The 20584-nt window shown below is 53.1% G+C and overlaps 1 protein-coding gene across 4 annotated transcripts in view; it reads right to left on the bottom strand.

Annotated features, from left to right (window-relative positions):
* The window catches only part of UBE2L3 (ubiquitin conjugating enzyme E2 L3), a 44239-nt gene extending 24411 nt beyond the window's left edge, over positions 1–19828 (bottom strand). Inside the window, exons 1-2 of one of the 4 annotated variants that reach the window (XM_082417892.1) lie at positions 19678–19828; positions 6182–6277 (exon numbers count right to left, since the gene is read on the bottom strand). In XM_082417892.1, the coding sequence (XP_082274018.1) occupies positions 6182–6277; positions 19678–19704 (123 nt within the window). In that variant the 5' untranslated portion in view covers positions 19705–19828. Of the gene's footprint in view, positions 1–6181; positions 6278–11351; positions 11524–18456; positions 18481–19677 lie in introns of those variants that run through there. The other 3 variants (XM_082417894.1, XM_082417893.1, XM_082417895.1) reach the window with 3 other exon arrangements.
* Positions 19829–20584: the final 756 nt, after the last annotated feature.

Genomic DNA, 20584 nt, shown 5'->3' with positions numbered 1-20584 from the left:
ACATTGTTCAAACTCACAGAATGTACAACACCAAGAGTGACTCCGATGTAAACTGTGCCCTTTAGGTGATTATGGTGTGGCAACATAGGTTCATCAGTTGTAACAAATGCCCGGCTCTGGTGGGGGATGTTGATAATGGGGGAGACTATGTGGGGGAGAGGGGGAGGGGTATACCTGAAATATCTGTCCTTCCTCTTAATTTTGCTGCAAACCTAACACTGCTCTTAAAAAAAAAGTCTTTAAAGGATTTCCCTGGTGGTGCAGTGGTTAAGAATCCACCTGCCAATGCAGGGTACACGGGTTCGAGCCCTCCAGGAAGATCCCACATGCCGCAGAGCAACCAAGCCCGTGAGCCACAACTACTGAGCCTGTGCTCTAGAGCCTGCGAGCCACAACTACTGAGGCCGTGTGCCACAACTACTGAAGCCCACGCGCCTAGAGCCTATGCTCCACAACAAAGAGAAGCCACCACAATGAGAAGCCCGCGCACTGCAATGAAGAGTAGCCCCCGCTCTCCATAACCAGAGAAAGCTCGCGAGCAGCAATGAAGACCCAATGCAGCCAAAAATAAATAAATAAATATATAAATAAAATTTTAAAAAAAAGGGGGGGGTTAAAGAACTTTAGACATTCCCCCAAAGATATACAAATGGCCAATAAAAACATGAAACAATGCTCAACATCCTTAATCACGAGGAAAATGCAAATCAAAACCACCATGAGATACCAATTCACATCTACTAGAATGGTTATAACTTAAAAAAAAAAAAAGGAAAATAATTGTTGGTGAGGATGTGGAAAAACTGGAATCCTTGTGCACTGCTGGTGGGAATGTAAGGTGGTGCAGCCACTGTGGAAATCAGTCTGGCAGTTCCTCAAAGAGTTAAACACAGAGTTACCATGTGATCCACAAATTCCACTTCTACATATATACCCCGAAAAACTGAAGATGGGGACTCAGGCAGATACCTGCATACCAACGCTCACAGCAGCATCACCCACAACAGCCAAAGGTGCAAACGACCCTAGCGCCCATCAACAGATGGATAAACAAAAGGTGGTGTACACTGGGACATCCCTGGCGGTCCAGGGGTTAAGACTCCACACTCCCACTGCAGGGTGCACGGGTTCGATCCCTGATCAGGAAACTAAGATCCTGCATGCTGCAAGGCGAGGCCAAAAAAAAAAAAAAAAAAAAAAAGGTGATGTAGACATACAAAAGAAAATTATTCATCCATAAAAATGATGTTCTGATACATGGTATGATGTACATGAACCTTGAAAAAATCATGCTGAGTGAAATAAGCCAGATAAAAAAGGACAAATTTTATATGATTCATTTATGTGAAATATCTACAATAAGCAAATTCACTGACATAGAGAGTAGATTAGGGAGTACTAGGGGTTGGGGGACAGGAGAGCGGAGAGTTATTACTTCATGGCTACAGAATTTCTGTTTGAGTGATAAGTTTTGGAAATACAGTGATTGATGATGGCTGCAAAACATTTTGACTGTAATTAATGTCACTGAATTGTACACTTAAAAAGTACTATAGGGCTTCCCTGGTGGCACAGTGGTTGAGAATCTGCCTGCCAATGCAGGGGACACGGGTTCGAGCCCTGGTCTGGGAAGATCCCACATGCCACGGAGCAACTAGGCCCGTGAGCCACAACAACTGAGCCTGCGCGTCTGGAGCCTGTGCTCCCCAAGAGAGGCCGCGACAGTGAGAGGCCCGCGCACTGCCATGAAGAGTGGCCCCCACTCGCCGCAACTAGAGAAAGCCCTCGCACAGAAACGAAGACCCAACACAGCCATAAATAAATAAATTAATAATTAAAAATTTTTAAAAAATAAAAAATAAAAGTACTATAGGGCTTCCCTGGTGGCGCAGTGGTTGAGAGTCTGCCTGCCAATGCAGGGAACGCGGGTTTGAGCCCTGGTCCGGGAAGATCCCACATGCCGCGGAGATGCTGGGCCCGTGAGCCACAATTACTGAGCCTGCACGTCTGCAGCCCGTGCTCTGCAACAAGAGAGGCCGCGATAGTGAGAGGCCCGCGCACCGCGATGAAGAGTGGCCCCCGCTCGCTGCAACTGGAGAAAGCCCTTGCACAGAAACGAAGACCCAACGCAGCCAAAAATAAATAAAGAAATAAAATTAAAAAAAAAAAAACTTTAAAAAGTACTATAATGGCAAATTTTATGTCATATATATTTTACCACAATAAAAAAAATTGATGAAGCAAAATTTTTAAATTTTTTAAAAGAGAAACTTTAAAATTAGGAATTTTGAATAAACAAAATTTAAAAGAAAACACTAAGCTGAAAATTATTTGTCCCAGATGCAAAGGATTAATACACAGAATTCCTGCAATTCGACAAACATACTAAAACCTTATTAGATAATAGACTGTAGAGACATAAACAGTCAATAAATAAGTGAAAAAACCTTCAACTGCAAAAACAAAATTTTAAATGCAAATTACTATGGTCCGAATGTTTGTGTCCCCCCAAATTCCTATGTCAAAACCTACCACCCCAGACTTCCCTGGTGGCGCAGTGGCTAAGAGTCTGCCTGCCAATGCAGGGGACACGGGTTCAAGCCCTGGTTAGGGAAGATCCCACATGCCGCAAAGCAACTAAGCCCGTGAGCCACAAATACTGAAGCCCGCACACGTAGAGCCCGTGCTCTACAACAAGAGAAGGCACCACAATGAAAAGCCCACGCACTGCAACAAAGAGTAGCCCCCACTCACCACAACCAGAGAAAGCCCGCGTGCAGCAACGAAGACCCAACACAGCCAGAAAAAAAAAAAAAACCTACCCCCCCAAGGTGATGGTGTGGGGAGGTGGGGCCTCTGGGAGGGGATTAGACCACCAGGGCAGAGCCCTCACAAATGGGACTGGTGCCCCTTCTGCCATGCGAGGAACAGCCTGTGACTCGTGAGAAGAGGGCCCTCACCCAACTAGCACTGATCTCAGACCTCCAGCTTCCAGGACTGTGAGAAATAAATTTCTGTTGCTTATAAGCTCAGCTGTCTAGTATTTTGTTATACAACAGCCCAAATGGGACAAAGATACAAATAGAGCTGAGAACTTCTGCACCTATCAAACTGACAAGAATTTCTTTCTGCGTGTTGTTTCATGGACCCTCTGTTAGATATGGGCAAACAGTGTTCCAGAGAGCCCCGGAGTGAGACGAAGCATTTAACATGTGCACTTACTGAACTTTTACAACAGCCAGAAGGGAAGCGCTCTTTTTAGCGGTGAGGACGCTTGGACTAACTGTGTAGCTGGCCCAAGATCACCGCCCCTCCAGTCAGGGGCAGGGCTGGGGCTCTCCCCTTGGGCAGCGGGACCCCACAGGCTGGGTGCTGAAGTACGTGCCACTCAGAACCCCCTTTAAAAATGCTCAGCAACCTCCACGACAGCCAAGGACACGTGTGGGCACTTGTGCAGACAGCACCCGTAGGAGTATAAACTAGCACAACCTTTCTGGAGAATAATCTGACAACATATATAGCCCTACAGATGGTTTTTCCTTATACATAGTACAACCCTGATCCTAATGGAATATATAATACAGAATACTGTATCTTAAGATCAGAATCTAAAATAAACAAAGATGACTATATTGTACACCTATAACTTATAAAACATGGGCTATTGGATAGTTAGTAAAACTTATGTTCATGAAGAGTTTCAAGGCAACGACCAAATAATGATAAAATTATGACATCATTATGACATTAGCAACTGGCCCATTAAAGGGGGTGTGAGCACCCAGTTAGGGGTGGACACGCCCACTGGGAGAGAAGCCTGAAGAAGGTTCACCACTAGGCCCCTGTTCCTGAAGGGGAGGTGCCAAAAACTCACTAAACTGATTCTTCATAATGGGATTATGGGATTCTTTTCTTCCTTAGACCTTACATCTGAATTTTAAATGGAAAAATGTTATATAAAAACAAGTGTTTAAAGGGAATCAACCTGAACTGCCATGGTAACGATGAAGTGCCCCCGCCGTCACCCCCTGGGGTCTTGGCCTGCCCACTCTCTGAACTGCAACCAGGGTGGATTTGCCACGTGGCTTCCCCAGGACCAGCAAGCACCCTACTGTAAAGGCCCACTTCCCGGGGGCCACATCTTTATCAGCCTGGCCCTGCTTTCACTCCAGCTGGATGGACCCCAGGTGAGTTTGGGGAGAAGACCCCCTGCTGACCCAGCCCCTACAGAGCAGGAAGACCCGAGGCCCAGGTGTGGGGTACTAGTGGGGACCCTGGACAGAGTAGTTGCCAACTGCTTCCTTGACACTCTCCTCACGCCAACCCAGGGGACCAGGCCGTGTTCACAGGAAGGAAGCCAGAGAAGTAGGAAGAGGCAGCGTGAGCAGGGCAAGAGGAGCCCTGGCCATAGCCCTGTCTCCAGGCACAGCTTCCCCAGATGCTCCAGACACTGCCTGGAGCCTTGGCCCAGGCCACTGGGACTCTACCAGCCATCTCCACCCGGGGCTCAATGAGAAGTCGCCCGTTCCACAGGCTCTGCCGATGCGACGCCAGGGAGGTGCCTGCCAGACAGCCACCTACCCTTGGAGTCGGCCACTGAGCTCCCACGGTAGGCTGCCCAGCCTGACCGCTTAAAACTGTCCCGGTCGTTCTTATCATTTTTCAGAAGATCCACATCTTAACTATTCACCTATTTTATCAGTAGGAAACAAAATCTCAATTAGGAAAGTGCCAGGGGTCAGATGGTCTTGGGTATCCTTCCACTCAACATCTAATAGGTCCCCACAGTGGCAAGGGCTGGGGTCAAAACTAGGCGGGACGCTGCCAGGTTTATAATTTTCGGTGTGCACTGGAACACTACAAAGCATATCTTTCCTTAGTTATCCAAACGATTATAAAAATAAACTACAAATCCAATATTTGCTGTTCACGTTCCAGGGACTGTTAAAGAAGCATGACCTAGAACCAGTGTCAAGAAGGAAGCATCTCCGGTCAGCGTGCTCTCTGCTCGGCTCTGGCAAAGTGACCCATCTCTTCGTAACGAGAGATTTTACACCAGGCGGCGGCAGGGGTGGGGGGCGCGGGGGGAGGGGGTGAGGCACTGGGCAGGGGGGATGAAAGGAGGCGGCGGGGGGTGGGAAGAACAGGAAGGAACGGGGGTCACTGGCACAGAGGGTCTCTGTCACAAGCCGGGGACACGGAAGGCACATGACGCCCAAGTAAGGCTGCCTCCGGCAAGCGGGCAGGAGCAGAGGCCAAGACGCACCCCTCCACGTCCAGCAAGAACCCAGTGACCTGACACTGGAAGAAGCAAGGTCCCCAAGAGACAAAACAGAGCGAGAGAAAGGCGAGAGGCTGGACAAGAGCCATGGCTAAGAGTTGAGAGGAAGTGGCAGGACAGGAGTGAGGACCTCAGGGCCGGGGCTGGACCTGCCGAGCCGAGGCTAAGGACGTGGGCCAGGTGCTGCCAGAAGCAGTTCTGGGAGGACAGGGAAACTGGGGTCAGTTTCCCCACTCAGCTGGAGTCAGCGCGGGACAAGCCTCTGGAGGGGGAGATGAAGAGCTGCAGAAAGAGCAGATGCGGAATCCAGAGGGCAGGGAGGCCACAGGAAGCCACGGTGAGGAGGGGGCCCGAGCGCCCAAAGGAAGTCTGGGCGACAGGGAGTGGGGCGTGGGGGCAGATGCCCCAGAGAAATACTGGGGGCCACTAGGCAAAGGGACTTGAGACCAATGGGAGGCACAGACTGGAGGGTCCCAAGAATAAAACCTGGAACACAGGTGTCCAGAGGGTTAGAGACACAGACGCAAACCCAGGCAGGAGAGCAAAGAGAAGACATGGATGGAAACACCCGCTACCTCCCAAGAGAGGTCGGAGAAAGCGGCCCGTCTGGACAAACGCGGCCAGGCAGAGAGAAGCCAGGGAAGAGCAGGAGCACAGACACACGTCCTTTCCGGGCCGACCCCCACAGGCCTGGAAGGCTCGGACCCCAGAATGTCAGGAGACCAGAGCCCACATGGGCTCCCCTTCACGGCCCTGCCCTGTGAGCCTCCGCGACAGCCTCCTCGGGCACCTGCTGGCCGCCTAGAGTCAGAGCCGCCTTGGGAGCAGAGAGAGAAGCCCGCAGCACACACATCAGCGTAAAGAATAATCTGGTAAGAAGTGGAGGTGTTCAATACTCACAGGAACAATAAGCCCTTGCCAAGTCAATAAATTAGCTTCATCAACCTGGATGTTACGGAAGTTTTTCATCCCACATTTGCGGATTTCTTCAAGCTCCTGTTGATTGACAAAGCATAAAGGGGTGTCAAATAGGGGAAAGCACCACACGTTAGATCCCTCCTGACTCCCTCAAATTAAACTGAGTGCCGACACCGACACCAAGGCCATCTCAGAGCGTGGCTGGATGCCCTGGCCTGGTTAAAAGGCCTGGAGCCGCGGTGGCCCCCTTGACCCGTACCCCAGACCAAGACAAGCACCCACCTCGGTGAACCCACAGCCCCAGTGGACGATCCCCTCCCCTATGGGCTGTCCCCACGCAGCAGGGGCACAGGCCAGGTGCTGCAGACCTGACTCCTTCCAACCCAGATCTATGAAGCGCTGCCTCCGTGTAAAGGTGAATGGAACTGGGGAAGAGAAGCAAACAAACCCACAGCTTTCCACCCAACACCGGAGTGCAGTTTCAGAAGGGCTCTCCCTCCACAGGGCACATGACTGGGGCACGATGACCCAGGCTGGGGGTGGAGGGGGGGTGGGGGAGGATGGAAACCTTCACTAAGCCTAGGTTTCCTCTGCTGCAAAAGAAGGGCATTGAGACCCAAAGATGTAGACAAGGAGGGGGAACCATGCTATGAGCAAGAGAACGCCTTGCAAACATATGAGGGGTTGTTATCATACAAATGCCACTTCATCCAGAAAGCACGGCCGGCCAGGCGACAGCAGGGCCCTGTCCCGTCTCTAGCCTAGAATTGTCTATCACTTGTTTTTCAACCCTGCACTAGCCTGACACTTCCCACCGCTTCCCCGACAACTCGAGTGACCATCCAACAGGCGTTACGGCCCAAGCCACCCACTGCACACCCACCCGCCCACCTGGGTCCCCCATGCTCCTCCATCCTCAGAGCCTAGAGTGAGGCGCTCCCCCACCACACCCCGACCCGGCTCTCGTCCACGACACAACAGCGTCCTCCGCATCTCCTGGATGCCTCTCTCTGCGACCCCACAGCAACACCCGGCCCAGCCCTGCCTCCTCCACGGGGCCCACAGGATGGCGTCCCACAGCCCGGGCTTCCTCCTCGCTGGTCTGGCCCACGCAGCCCTCTAGAACCAGGAAGCCCCTTCATGTTTGGTGCCGTGGCGCAGCATGGCACGGAGGCTCTGAACCAGCCCCCCCCATCCTCTGCGCCCCACATTCCCATCAAACGGCTAGTGTACAAGGCACCTTGGGGGATACGAGATAAGGAAGGAGAGTCCCGAGAAAGGGGGCTGAGCCGATGTTACAGGTGTGCCTGGCACGGGGCAGGATGAGGAGGACAGCACATCAAGTGACCGCACAGAGGAGACAGGTGGGACACGCTGCTGCTTGGTGGCAGGGGCCAGGCTGAGTCTCTTCCCACAGGGAAGACTGCTGCTTGCCAGCCCTAGCTGCCCACCACAATCGTCGGCCTGGGCCCCAGGCCCAGAAACTCTGGTCTAGCAGGTGTAGGGTGGAGAGAAATGGGGATTTTTAGCAAGCTGCACAGTGAGAGGATGAGTTCCATTTCTAAACAATGCTCAGCTTCCATGAGGAAGATGCTAGTGGCCATGGCCCCAGCAGTGGGGGAAGGGGTGGCCTGGCCCCTCTTCCTGAGCCCGCAGGAGGGGAAGCATGGAACCTGAGAGACCACCTGACCTGCCAGCTGTCAGCTAGTCCTCCTACTAATAATGCCCAGGGCTCATCAGAAAGGCTCCCCTGGGGATTATGAAGCCTGGGCAGATTCAGGAAGGGGAAGAAACAAATCTCACACCCACACTCCCACTCTGGTCCACTCCCCAAACAAAACGTAAGCTCCAAAAGAGGAGGCACACGCAGGGGTCAGGAAGCCCAGGAGCCCATGGTCACACGCAAATACAGTATCTGCTTAGTGATCCGGTGAGTGATCAGATGGGAAGCAGGGGATTGGAGAGGGGCGAGGCTCTGGGGTAAACAGGGCTCTCTATGTGCTGTGACCTTCCGGGCCTTGGCTCAAAGCACTAGAGTAAGATTCTTGTCTAGAAACAGAAGAGACCACGTCCCGTAGCGCTGAGTCCTACCAAGCTAAAAAATGTTTAAACCAAATACAGACAGGAAAAAATTCCAAATAGAATTGTGAAATTAGACAGTCAAAAAAGAAGAAACAGGGACTTCCCTGGTGGTCCAGTGGTTAAGACTCCATGCTACCACTGCAGGGGGCACGGGTTCAATCCCTGGTCAGGAAGATCCTGCATCCTGCATGCTGTGCAACAAGGCCAAAAAATTAAAAAAAAAAAAAAAAAGTAAGAAAGAAGAAACAACAGAGAATAGATTCAATATTCATAGGACAAAATAAATTTTAAAATAATCTATAAATATACTTTACAGCTTCAGAAATCCACACACTAACAACACCAGGTACGGGTAATAAACACAAGAAAGTACATTTCAAAGGAAATTACAAAAACGTGGCAGGTAGGACTGTCCACCGTAACACGGCAGTGAGAAACAACCTTGCTCAAGAAACAGGGAGGAGGAGTGGGCGTGTTGGCAGGGGTGCAGGGCGGGCAACTATCATGCTCTGATATTAAGAGACACAGGAAGAAAGACGGGAGCCGCTCGGTGTGAGGAGGACAGCACCCCTGCCCCCCACCCTGCCCACCCCACCCGCAGGAGAAGACGGTGATACTGTGACAGCAGAGCTAGGAGGCTTGGGAAACCCAGAGCACGGTTACCGGGTAAGCTCAAGTCACCTCGCTGTCAAGTGACGCTCAGCAAAGATGACGAGGCAGGCGCCTTTGCACAGTTCTAACCAACAAGAAGTGGGTATGAGGCAGAAGTAAGAGAAACCAAGACAAACAAGCCAGCCATCCGGTCCTGTCATGTCCAGGGAATGCCAGGCAGCCCCTGGGAGTTTCTCAACAGGGCGGCACTAAGCCCTGCCCACTAGATGCCAGGCCTGTGACACTGCTCCGCCCAGCTTCCCAACGCCCTCCAGAGCCGAGCTGCTGAGAACCACTGACACTCTTGGGGGCCGGGACGCTGAAAGTCCTGAGTTGCACAAGACAGTCCCGCAGACATGAACCGTTCAGCCCAAAATGCCAATCACGCCTCCGCCGAGAACAAGCTGAAGACCGACTCAAGTCATTCAGAGAAGAGACGGGGGTTTCCCTGGTGGCACAGCGGTTAAGAATCCGCCTGCCAATGCAGGGGGCACGGGTTCGAACCCTGATCTGGGAAGATCCCACATGCCGCGGAGCAACTAAGCCTGTGCGCCACAACTACTGAGTCTGCGCTCTAGAGCCCACGAGCCACAACTACTGAAGCCCACGCGCCTAGAGCCTGTGCTCTGCGACAAGAGAAGCCACCACAATGAGAAGCCCGTGGACCACAACCAAGAGAAAGCCCACGTGCAGCAACAAAGACCCAATGCAGCCAAAAATAAATAAATTAAATTAATTTATAGAAAAAAAAAATAGACGGGTTCATCTGAAGGCCTGACAAACCCTCCAGTGTGACTGCAGCCTGTAACTGAAGATGGAGAACGGGGGAAGGAATGGCAAGGAGGCCACATCGATTCAGAGTTGGAACATCTGACGGATGGTGGGAGAAAGAGGGGCCCAGCTCCAGAACAGAGTTGGGAAGACCAAAGCCAAGAACCACAGGGACTGACAAAACATGCCCCACAAAGCTCTGTGACAGTTCTGCGAGAGCAGTCGGGTCAGCTGCTTCAGGTGGATGGGATGATGCTGACAGGCCGAGAGAGACACCGGGGAAGGAGAACCAGACACTCACATGTCCCCCTCCTGGTGGGGAGCGGGCTTCCTGGGCAGGGTGAGTGGCGAGGGAGAGAGAGGGCTGCACTCCTCAAAGCCCAGAGGGGGACCTCAGCATGTCGCCGACACTCCAGGCCAAAGCGTGGCATCGGGCACAAGCGACCACTGCCCGACAGCCCCGCGGGCACCAGCAGGGGACACGGCCCGGCCCCAGCAGGAGACTCGCTGGTCCCTGAGCAGAGACGGGGAGCAGGACACATTATACACAGCACACCCTCGTCTCACAATGCAGTGTACACATCTGAGCTGGGGAAGAATTAAAGTCTCTGTTTCTTTCCTTCTTTGATATTCGACTGTTTACAATCTCCCTGGGTAATCCTCACACACTGAGAAGCCCTCAGGGGCCAGTGGTTCCTAATCAGTGTGAGGCCATGGTCCTCTTTAAGAAATCCAGACATACTATGTGTAAAACAGATAACCAACAAAGACCTATTGTATAACACAGGGAACTATACTCAGTATTTTATAAAAACCTATAAGAGAAAAGAATCTGGAAAAGAACATATATACATGTGTATGTATAACTGCATCACTGTGCTGTACACCTGAAACACAAAACGGTAAATCAACCATACTTCAACAACAAAAAAGAAAAATGAAAAATGAAATCCAGACAGACGTACAGAGGAAAAATCAGCTGTCTGAGTCACGGCTGCTTCAGATGTCAAATCAATGCTATGGACGGCAAGTGTCAAGGTAGGGGACGCTGGTACAGTTTTAAAAAAAGGCATACTTAACATCATGCTGTAATTTCCTATTTGCTAAATGGAAAAAGGCACAATGCGCCCCTAAAGAACTACAGAAAGTAGAGCTGAAGGTCTTCCTGGCTGTTGAAGCTGGGTTAAGAGAGCGGAGCTGCTCTGGGGACCTGCGGGGGTGTGGGGGAGGCCTACAGCAGAGGCCAACAGCTTCACGGGAGAGGCTGACACCAGCCCTGAGGGAGGGGGAGGATGGACCCTGGGGCGGAGAGAATAGGTGTCCCCGTGGGAGACGCAAGCAGAGCAGTAGAAGGAAGGAACCCCTGGGTGGTTAGGGAAGCAACAGGAACAGAGCTTGGCTGGAAAGGCTACTAATTCTGGCGACTCGGCCAGGGTGTGGGTCCCAGGCGCAGGGGGGAGTGAGGGGAGCCTGACTCCCATGGACCCACAGACTGAGAACCTCCAGAGAGCACCAGGCACCTGGGCCAGGGGTCCCAGGCCACAGTGAGGGGCACCCCTCCTTGAGAACAACCCAGCCTTCCAGCAAAGAAGAGACCAAGTCCCTGACTAACTCAGTGTCACTTCCACATCTGCAAACAAGCTCCTACCAGAGCAAAGGCCTCCCACTGGGCCAGGCACACAGAAGCAAGGCGAGGAGTCCCTCTGACAGCAACAAGTCTGCGCCGACAGAAACCCGGAAACCGGTCTGAACTTTTCTTAGAAGGTGCATGCTGTCTGTGACTTATATTGCTTATTCTACTGTTGAACCTTCTCTGCTGAACCTTCCTATGGGCGATAAAAGCAGAATATTTCAATCCCCAACCATTCTCGTCAACATTTATTTTATATATAATACACAGAGACAATATTTTGATTTGGCAGGTGGTTGCTTCAACAAATCATCAGTGGACCAGGAAGAGCAGAGGACTCTGGAGTCAGACAGGCCCGGGCTCAACCCAGCCCCACCCTTCACACCACCTGAAGCTCGAGTCTAGGAGTCTAGTCTTACGGTAGGAAGCTTACTCCACAGGGCCCTGCTGAGAATTACAAGAAATACTGGATGGTGCTGAAGCTGGCAGGAGGTACTCAATTAGGGTTCGGTTCATTCCCCTCCACAACTGTGTCACCACACTTCTTAAAATCTAAGAGTGTCAGGGCACCAACGTACATACTCCATCTGTTCTATATAACAGGACATACACATGATATGACATTGGTGTTGACAGCCTATGACCAGAGCTCACGGGGCCTTAAATGAGAAATAAAGATGTTTACAGTTGTTAGCACAAAGCTTTCAGAAATGACTTGATCCAATTAAAAAGACAAAGAAGCATAAGACAGGGGCCTGCCAATGGCGCATCACACTCCCCTCCACAGGGCATTGTCACCTTCAAAATCCCAACAAAACAGAACATGAGGAGGCATGCTAGGGAAGATGCGGGCCTTTGTGCAAGAGGCGCACACCCCACGTAGCCACGTGAACAGCAGGAGCCAGACCCCGAGTGAGAAGCAGAGACCAGAGCCTCACGATGCCCCTGAGGGGGGCCAGGCCGACCCGTCAGCTTTATGTGACAGGAGGGAAGGCTGGAGAGAGGCTGAGAAGGGCCCAGTCACAGACAGACCTTGGACAGGCTAGGGCCAGGACTAGAGCCCGAGCCAGAGCCATTGTTCCGTGTCCAGCCACAGAGCGGTGGGCAAGGGGGGCGGGGGCTCCCATTCCCTGGTCAGGATCCTGGGGGCTGGCGGCCCTGGAACTGCACTTTCCCAGACTCTCGATGACAAAAGGACGAACACACGCAGCCTTCACCTGAGCCCTCCATTTACGGCGAGTCACCCCGCGACTGTTTCTTCTGTGCCAGGAACACTTCTAGGCTCTCCCATCCAGGCAAAATGAAACCCAGCAGGTAGAGCCCAACGTTCAAGGGAAAGTACGAGATCCCTGTCAAATACCAGCCACGCAACTGGTGGGACGTTAATAATTTGAAAGAGCTACTTCCTGCTTGTGGGACTGTATCAAAGTGACTAATTTTGACAGAAATGCACTTTCCAAGCTTGCACAAAGGAACCAGTGGCAATGACGCTCAATTATGACCTTAATGTAATTCAATACACTGTAAATCTAAACATAAGGCTTCAAAGCTCCAGGACATGAGTCTCTTATTTCAGTGACTGCTCAGTCAAGGGGCCCCCACCACCATGTCTCCACAGCGAGCCAGTGGCGTGCCAGCTATGTCACACTCAGTTACTGCCACGATGGACACACTCAGCGATGGTCCTCACTCTATGAGGGAGTGTCACTGTCCCTTTGGAGTAATCAGGACACTGAGGCTCAGGGCGAGGACACAGATGAGCCCGCGGCAGAGATGAGGATCTGAACCAGGTCTTGGAGAACTCAGCCACAGCACGCTGCTCCAGGGAGCAGGCCGCCCACGCACAGTCATGCTAACAGGACACGGCTGCAGGGGACACTCAGCGCTGCCCACAAGCTCTGGCCCACTCTGCACGGTGGCCTCACTCTGGGGTGCGCGTGTGCCTCCAACTGAACGGGGGTGGGCCTGGCACTCTGACCTGCATCACACACTCTGGAGTTCAGTACCGTTCAGTACCCCGGGATGGGGACGGGGACAGTCAGGTGGACCACGCAGCGGATCCACCTGTAAAGTGGCTTTCCTGTACTGAGTTTCCCAATGATTGGCACGTGGGGTGGGCGGGGGGTGGGGGCACACACATTTACAGACCATCTCAGGAAGGGCTCAGGGGCCATCTGACTTCAGAGCTACAGCCACTGCCCAGCCCACTCAGACAGGGAGCACCAGCAGAAGCACTGGACCTGATGCCAGTCCCTGCTTTGGCTGCACATGTGTCCACTGGGCCAGGGGCTGTCCGGCACACTTCACCCCTTTGCTTAACTCGCTAGTGAGAAGCAGAAACAAAATCTGGCAAGATAAGGAGTACGGAAAACTCCAACTGATACAGGCCTGGAACTGTTCAAAACAACACAAACCCCACCACCACCTAACCTGAGACGAACTCTACTCTCCATCCCATCCCTTCTTACAAGCCCAAGGCAGCCGTGTGAAAAGCAGGAGAGAAACCCTGAGAGCAGGGAGCACCTGGCTGGCCCCACCCGTGGGTGGTGGCCGGTGGGTGGTGGCCGGGCCTCAGCCTCCCGCCTGCCAGGGCCCTGCAGCTCTGGACGCTAGAGACTGCGGCCAGGGCCTGGAGGAGCTGGAGCAGGAGACCAAAGGCACAGCGTTCTTGACGGGACCATCAGCCCAGCTCAGCAGCCTCATTGGCCCACACACTCAGCACAGGAAAACACACGGGTGAGATTCTGAGACGCTGATTTTGAATTCAAGAGCTGTGTCATTTTGCTGGAAAAAGTAAACATCTTTAAACAAAGACACGTTCGCACAGCTGTCTCAGGAAACCTCTCACTAACCCTAAGGAACAGGTGACTTCAAGAGGCGGGAGGGCGTGTGGAGAGGGGGGCTTCCTGTCCTCCCTGCCCCAACCCACGACCCCCGAGGGCAGCACCATCTCCTCCAATCCCTCCCTCCCTCCCTCCCACCAGGCCACTCTCCTGGCTCCCGTGCTGACACCCACACTTAGTACATGCCAGGAGCTCTTCTGAGTGCTTGATATGTAGTAACTCAGTCTTCACACAGATGACATGACTAATGCACAGAGAGGTTAAGCAACTTGCCTGGGTTCACTCAACCAAGACGTGGCGGGTCAGGACACACGCTCCAGCACCTGAGCTCTTAATCGCTCTGCAGTATTCCACTCTCAATAGCTCTGCCCTGAATGGAAGACCCTTCCCTCCCCCTTTCTCCCGGGTGAGGGTGAGACTCACCCAAGCCCTCGAGAACACACAGGATGAGTCCGGACAGGAGACACATGCCAGCAGAGCCCTCACCAGCGAGTGGCTGCTTCTGGACGCCACACCTGGGGCTCCATTGGATCGTCAACTGAAAGGCACAGCGTCTCTCTGCCACCTGTCCTGAAACCCACCCGCGCTGGCCTTGTGAGGCCCCTCGTGGAGAGGCAGCTCTGCCAGCGGCCGAGCCAAGGGAGGGAGGGCAGGCTTGTCCTGGAGGGCCAGGCGCGCTGGGCACGCTGAGGAGGGTAAAGCCAGGTCAGTTCCCAGTGCTTCTGGAAAGCGCCACAGGGGTGGCCTCCCTAAAATTCAAGGAGGGGACCGAGCAAGGTCAGAAGCACATGGCCAGGGGTTACTACATCTGTTCTGAAGGATGAAAGCTCCTCACCCTCACCAGCTGCCCGGTCAGCTACTAAAGCCCTGCTCAGAGTGAAGGGCCAGACCAAGTTCGGCCTCCTCCCGCCAGAGGGGCTTACCCGCCCCTCCTCACTCCTCAGCTGGCAGGCGTCCAGCACACACGGGCAGCCCAGGACCTTTGTTCTAGGCTGGGCCGTTCTTCTCCCTCCTTCAGCTCCTTGAGGGCACAGCCCAGAGGAGACCCCCCATGGAGCTGAGTCAAGGAGTCGCCCTGGTGCAGAGACGAGTCGGGTGGCCACCAGAGACCGGGGAGTGCGGAGCTCGCGGGCCCAGGGGATCCCAGGGCAAGCGGGGGAGATGAGACTGACGAGCCCAACCCCGGACAGGACATGCTGAGGAGTGCGGGTCCTGCCCTACCGAACCTGGATCTGGTTTCTGGGGGCAAGGCCTGGGCGTGAGCACTTCTCTGCAATGCACTGCCGCTTAGGGATGACATGGGAGTGAGGAGCTGACTGGGGACAAGCACAAAGAACCCACTGAGCGATCCCAGGCAGGTGTCCACCACAACAGGGACGGCCTGCATGAAGGGCATGGCAGCGGAGACGCAGAAAAGACAGGCGGAGAAGGGAGATAAAGGCCTAGTTCAGCAGAATCTGGCAAGTGGCTCAATGTGGAAGGAAGGGGCGAGGCAGGTTCCCCCAGGTTCTTCCTTGGTGATGGAATAGACAAGTGGCCCATTAACTAAGGGAAGCAAGACAGACGTGGGGGCACAGGCAGGGCTCAGACCCGGAGGCCTGCAGGTCCTGCGCCATTCAAAGGAAACTCCTGAGGAGGGGCGGGGGTGGGGGATGACCAGAGTCCAGGCCCAGGAGGGATGGCTTTGTGGTTCTAACTAAGCTTTAATTCCCATTTAATTGCATCAAAGAAAAGAGAAGTTATCTCTTGACCATTTAGTGATACTTTCCAAGAGTGAGAATACTTTCAAGTGACCTGATGTAATAAAACACTAAATCAACAGCCTCTTAACTTAGAGTTGTAGCAAAATCAGAATAGGTCTAAGTACCCTGAGACAAGTGTTTTTGTTCTCGTGTACACCTCAAGAAAAGGTTCCAATATTGCAATAATGAGCATACTCTCTTTCCCAGGGCCTGTCCCAATTATCTCTTAAGAGAGAAACATTTACAAAGAATATCATTAAGGGAGGCTAAAATAGTCCCAACTCACTGCCATGCATGAATTTAGGGTAAAAAATGCTGTGCTTTCCTCAAGTCCCAAAAACCCAGTGGATTCAGAACACTGACACCATCTGTAAAACTCCCCTCACACACAACACACCCACCAGACACACTCACCGTTCCTTGTGTTCATTACCCAACCTCAGGGAGTACTACACCTGCACTCAAGAGCAAACTAGTTCACTGCTTAGTACAATGAATTCCAAGGAATGAACTGTTATTTAGCAACTCCTCCTACTCATTCACATGTGATTATGGGCTGAAAGTACACCAATATGGAGCTCTGAGTGAGCAGTATTTAAATAGCATTAACAGGTTGCTACAAATCTCAATTCCTTATCTCAAGAGTTATGCCATAACTAATAAAATGTCACTCCTCTTTTAAATCTACAAATTTCCCCACTGAGAAAAGCCCTTCTGGGAAGATACCCAGCTGGAGAGCCCTTCCAGGAGATGTGTGCAATTGAGAGGCTAAAAAGAAATGAACAGACTGCAATCAATTTCCCTCAGCCACACCTACAGGTTTCACTTTTGTAGCTATTTCCCCTCCTGACTAAAGCAATGGTTACAATGTGGTGGTTGCCATCAATGCTGAATTAGCTGCTTGCAAATTAAAATGTATTTAATGTTTTATTAACATTGTAATTCCTAAAAAGTGTTCTGAAAAAGGCTAATCCTTTTGGCAATTGCTTTTTAAATTAAAGACTTTATCATATTCACTTTGCCTAAAATAACTTCTCAGCCTGATATATGCAAATCACTCTACTTTTAATAATGTATTTTACACTATCTGCAGATAGTCCATTGTTACAAAGAAATCTTTGACTCCAAGTGCCTCAGAAAATGGTTTTTGAGGAAATTTCCAGTTCTTTAAGATGCAATCCATTTGATTATTCAACATGTTTACTTTTCACCACTGAAAATCCCTTTTATTATCCAGCCCATGTACTGATCAACCTGATTCAATAAATTTTTTTTTAAATTAACCAGGCCTAAACACTGACTCTCAGAGCCAATGATTACCATCTTGTATCGAGCATCACCTACTAAACTGAAAGAATCTCCAGCCAAGAGTCAGGAATCAACATACTCCTCCGTGCATCCTTGGAATAAGAAAGGAGGCCATGTGACAAGGGGCATGGAACTTGGGATATGGAGCCAGGGAGATGTAGCATCTCATCTCTCCCCAGGATGGTCTGCTAAGCCTCACAACCTTCTGGTTGGTAAAATAAAGATGACAACACACTACCTTTAAGAATTATTGAAAACATAAAAAAACTTACGTAAACGATCTAGCACTTAACAAGTACTCAGTTAACGTTACATATTTTTTCCTAAGCTCTAATTTTTTTGAAACACAAAAATAATTGAAAAACCATAGTAACTCCCCTCTCAGACCCCTGGGAGCCTGGGAGCCCCAAACTGGGTCAACTGGCCTAGACTAAGGGACACCAGGATGAATTAGGTCAAGATCCCTGCCCTTGAGGAACTCAGACCCTGGTAGGAAAGGCAAGTCTAACACAAATCCGATTGTGACAAGTGCTCAAAAAGAAACATAAAGAAAGTGCTGTGGTCACACAAAGGCGGAAACAACTCATTCTGATGGGGGAGGCGAGGCCTCAGAGTAGCTGGCCTCGGAGTTGAACCCAGGACTTCCCTGGAAGGGGATGAAAGGCGAGGGGAAGGCAGCTTTTCTCAGGGAGAGCAAACAGCGTGTGCAAAGGCCACCTAAGGGCCAGGGGCTCTCGGGTCAGACAGAACTAGTCACATCACAGCTCACTTTCTCCCTAGCTAGAAAACTGGGGCAAGCCAGCGATTCTCCCTGCATTCCATTTTCTCACCTACAAAATGGGAATAATAGGGTCTACTTCACAGGGAGGATTACACACCATCATGAAGTACGGAGCTGCACAAAGTCAAGTCTAAGGAAAATGGCAGTTACGGTGATTAGGTGCAAGAGTGAGAGCGAACCAAGGAGCAGGAGGTGTGGCTGAACAGATTACTTTCCAGCAGCCTAAGGGTGTTGCTGCCAGGAAGTTAGGATTAACTTCCGAGGACAATAAAATCACGGAGGTTAGGACAGGCGCATGAAAGGATTAAATATCTGCTTTAGAAAAAGAACTGTGGTGGCCAAGAAGGCGAGTCAGAGAAGGAGAGAACTCAGAAAGGCACCTGAGAGGTGAGGGTATGGATTCAAGTAATCTCGGTAAGGTTAGAGAAGAAATCAGGAACTCAAGAAACCTTTAAAGTAAAATCCGAAAGGCATCAAGGATGACTGCCTCTGGGAAGTAGAGTAGGGAAATAAATGAATAACAGTCTTCCCCTCCGGACGACTGTGTGGACGGTGGTGTCACTGACAGAGAAGAGAGAAGTCTGGACTCTGCTGACTCTTCTTTTGTGCCCACTTCCAATCGTCTTATGAAGTTCAAAGTCGTGTCTAGTCCTTAGGGAACAAAAGAAAGGAAACGTTCCCAGGGAGGGAGGGCCCGGAGGCTGGGACTCCAAACTCAACGTCTGGCTCTCCGGAGCACTGCTCTGCCCAAGAGGAACCCCAGCCCTTTATCTCCCCCCAGGAAGCCAGCTCCTGGGCCCTTTTGATTTTCGGCCCGGTGCAGCCCGGCAGCACCACCGGCAGAGCGGCCGACTCGCACCCTAGGCGAGATCGGCTCCGGGGGACGCCGGCAAACACACTCGAGAAAGGACTGGGCCCGGGTGGCATCTGTGCTCCTCACCCGGGGAGCCAGCGAGCAAGAATGCACCCCGCCGCGTTCAAGATACAAAGTACCAAGTTATTTTTATAAACTTTGGTCGGTTTTGACTCCCACCTCCACCCCCAAAATGGCACTTTGCTCCAGCAGGGCCCGGAGCGCGGATGACGAGGACCGGGCAGGAGGCCCGCGCCGCGGCCGGCCGCCCCCCGCCCTCCCGCTCCCCTGCAGCCCGGGGCCGAACTTGCCGCTGTGTGACTCTGCAGTCGCAGCGACAGTGTGCCGGCAGTCGCAGCGACAGTCTGCCGGCCCCCGCGCACCCCGATCGCCCGCGGCAGCCCGGCCTAACTTTCGCCCGCCGGCCCCCGCCCCGAGCCCCCCGCCCGGCCCGGCGGCTTCCAGCCCGGTGTGCTATGGCCCAGGGCGGGGCAGCTCCGCGGCGCGGGCTCGGCGCTCGGGCCTCCCGCGGGCGCCCGGTGCACCGGCCCCCCGCTGCCTCCGCCGCCGCGCGGAGGGAGCCCGCGGACCGGGCGGGGCAGCCGGACGGACGACGAAGGGCCGGGGCGGCGCGGCCTGGCGCTCCCTCCTGGGCTGCGGCCTAGCGGCCGCCTTAGTCCCCTCATCGCATGGCCCTGGGCGGCGGCACCACGCGGGGCAGGGGGCGGCGGCGGCGCCCCGAGGGGTCCGGGCGGCCGCGCGGCCCCGGCCGCCGCCGCTCCTCGTCCGCCCGCCGGCGCCGGAGAATGGTCTTTACCTTCATCAGCCTCCTGCTGGCCGCCATCTTGGCTCTGGTGCTGCTGCTGGCCCAGAATGCATCGCGGCGGCCGGCGCCGGAGCCCCCGCACTTCCTGGAGCGGGGGAGGGGCGGCGGCGCGGGCGGGCGAGGCGCCTACTGTGTGCGGGCGCGGTGTGGGCACGGCGCCGGGGCGCAGGGACCGGCGGGGACCCTGCCTTTGCGGGGCGCCCAGTGCGGTGGCACTGGGAAACAGGGCCTGGCACATAGTAGGTGCACAGTGATACGGGCCGCGGGAGATGGGTGAAGGGGCAGGATTATTTCAGGCACCAATCAGCGCCGAGGTGATGGGAAAGTGACTGTGGGAACCTGCTTTTCTCATGGGCGGGGGCGGGGGCGAGGGCGGGGGTCAGGGAGCCTCACTGAGGAAATAGTGTAATTATAGCTAACACTCACCACAAACAGCCCCATTTCGCAGGAAACAGAAGCGTAGTGGAGGCCAAGGGTTTGCCCAAGGTCATGCAACCCACAAGGAGCAGAGCCTGATTCTGTTCCAGACGGGGCTGCTGGCTCCACAGCCACCAGCGGGACCTGAAGGGTGGGGAGGAGCAGCTCTGAGGACGGAAGGGCAAGCCCATGGTCAGATGCATGCGTCTAAGGAGAAGACTGGTTGGAGAATGGAGGATGAGGTAGGTAGGGGGTAAGAAGGGGAGCAGGGCCATGTACAAGCTGTTTGTGGCCATCCAGGCAAAGAGGTGATGGTGGTTTGGACCTTGGTGGCAGTGCAGGCAAAGTGGAGGGTGCAGCTTCAGATCATTCAGGCCTTGTGAAGGAGTTTTTCTCCATTCTAGGAGCAGTTGGTTTCCCACTAGAAGACAGAGGAAAAGAGCACTGGAGATGGATAGCCTGGAATAGAGCCGGCCTCCCA

The sequence above is a fragment of the Balaenoptera physalus genome (genome assembly GCF_965194825.1).
Source record: "Balaenoptera physalus genome assembly, chromosome: 12".
Lineage (NCBI taxonomy): Eukaryota > Metazoa > Chordata > Mammalia > Artiodactyla > Balaenopteridae > Balaenoptera > Balaenoptera physalus.
The sequence above is the reverse complement of the archived record's forward strand: the minus strand, read 5'-3'. Positions and strand labels throughout refer to the sequence as shown.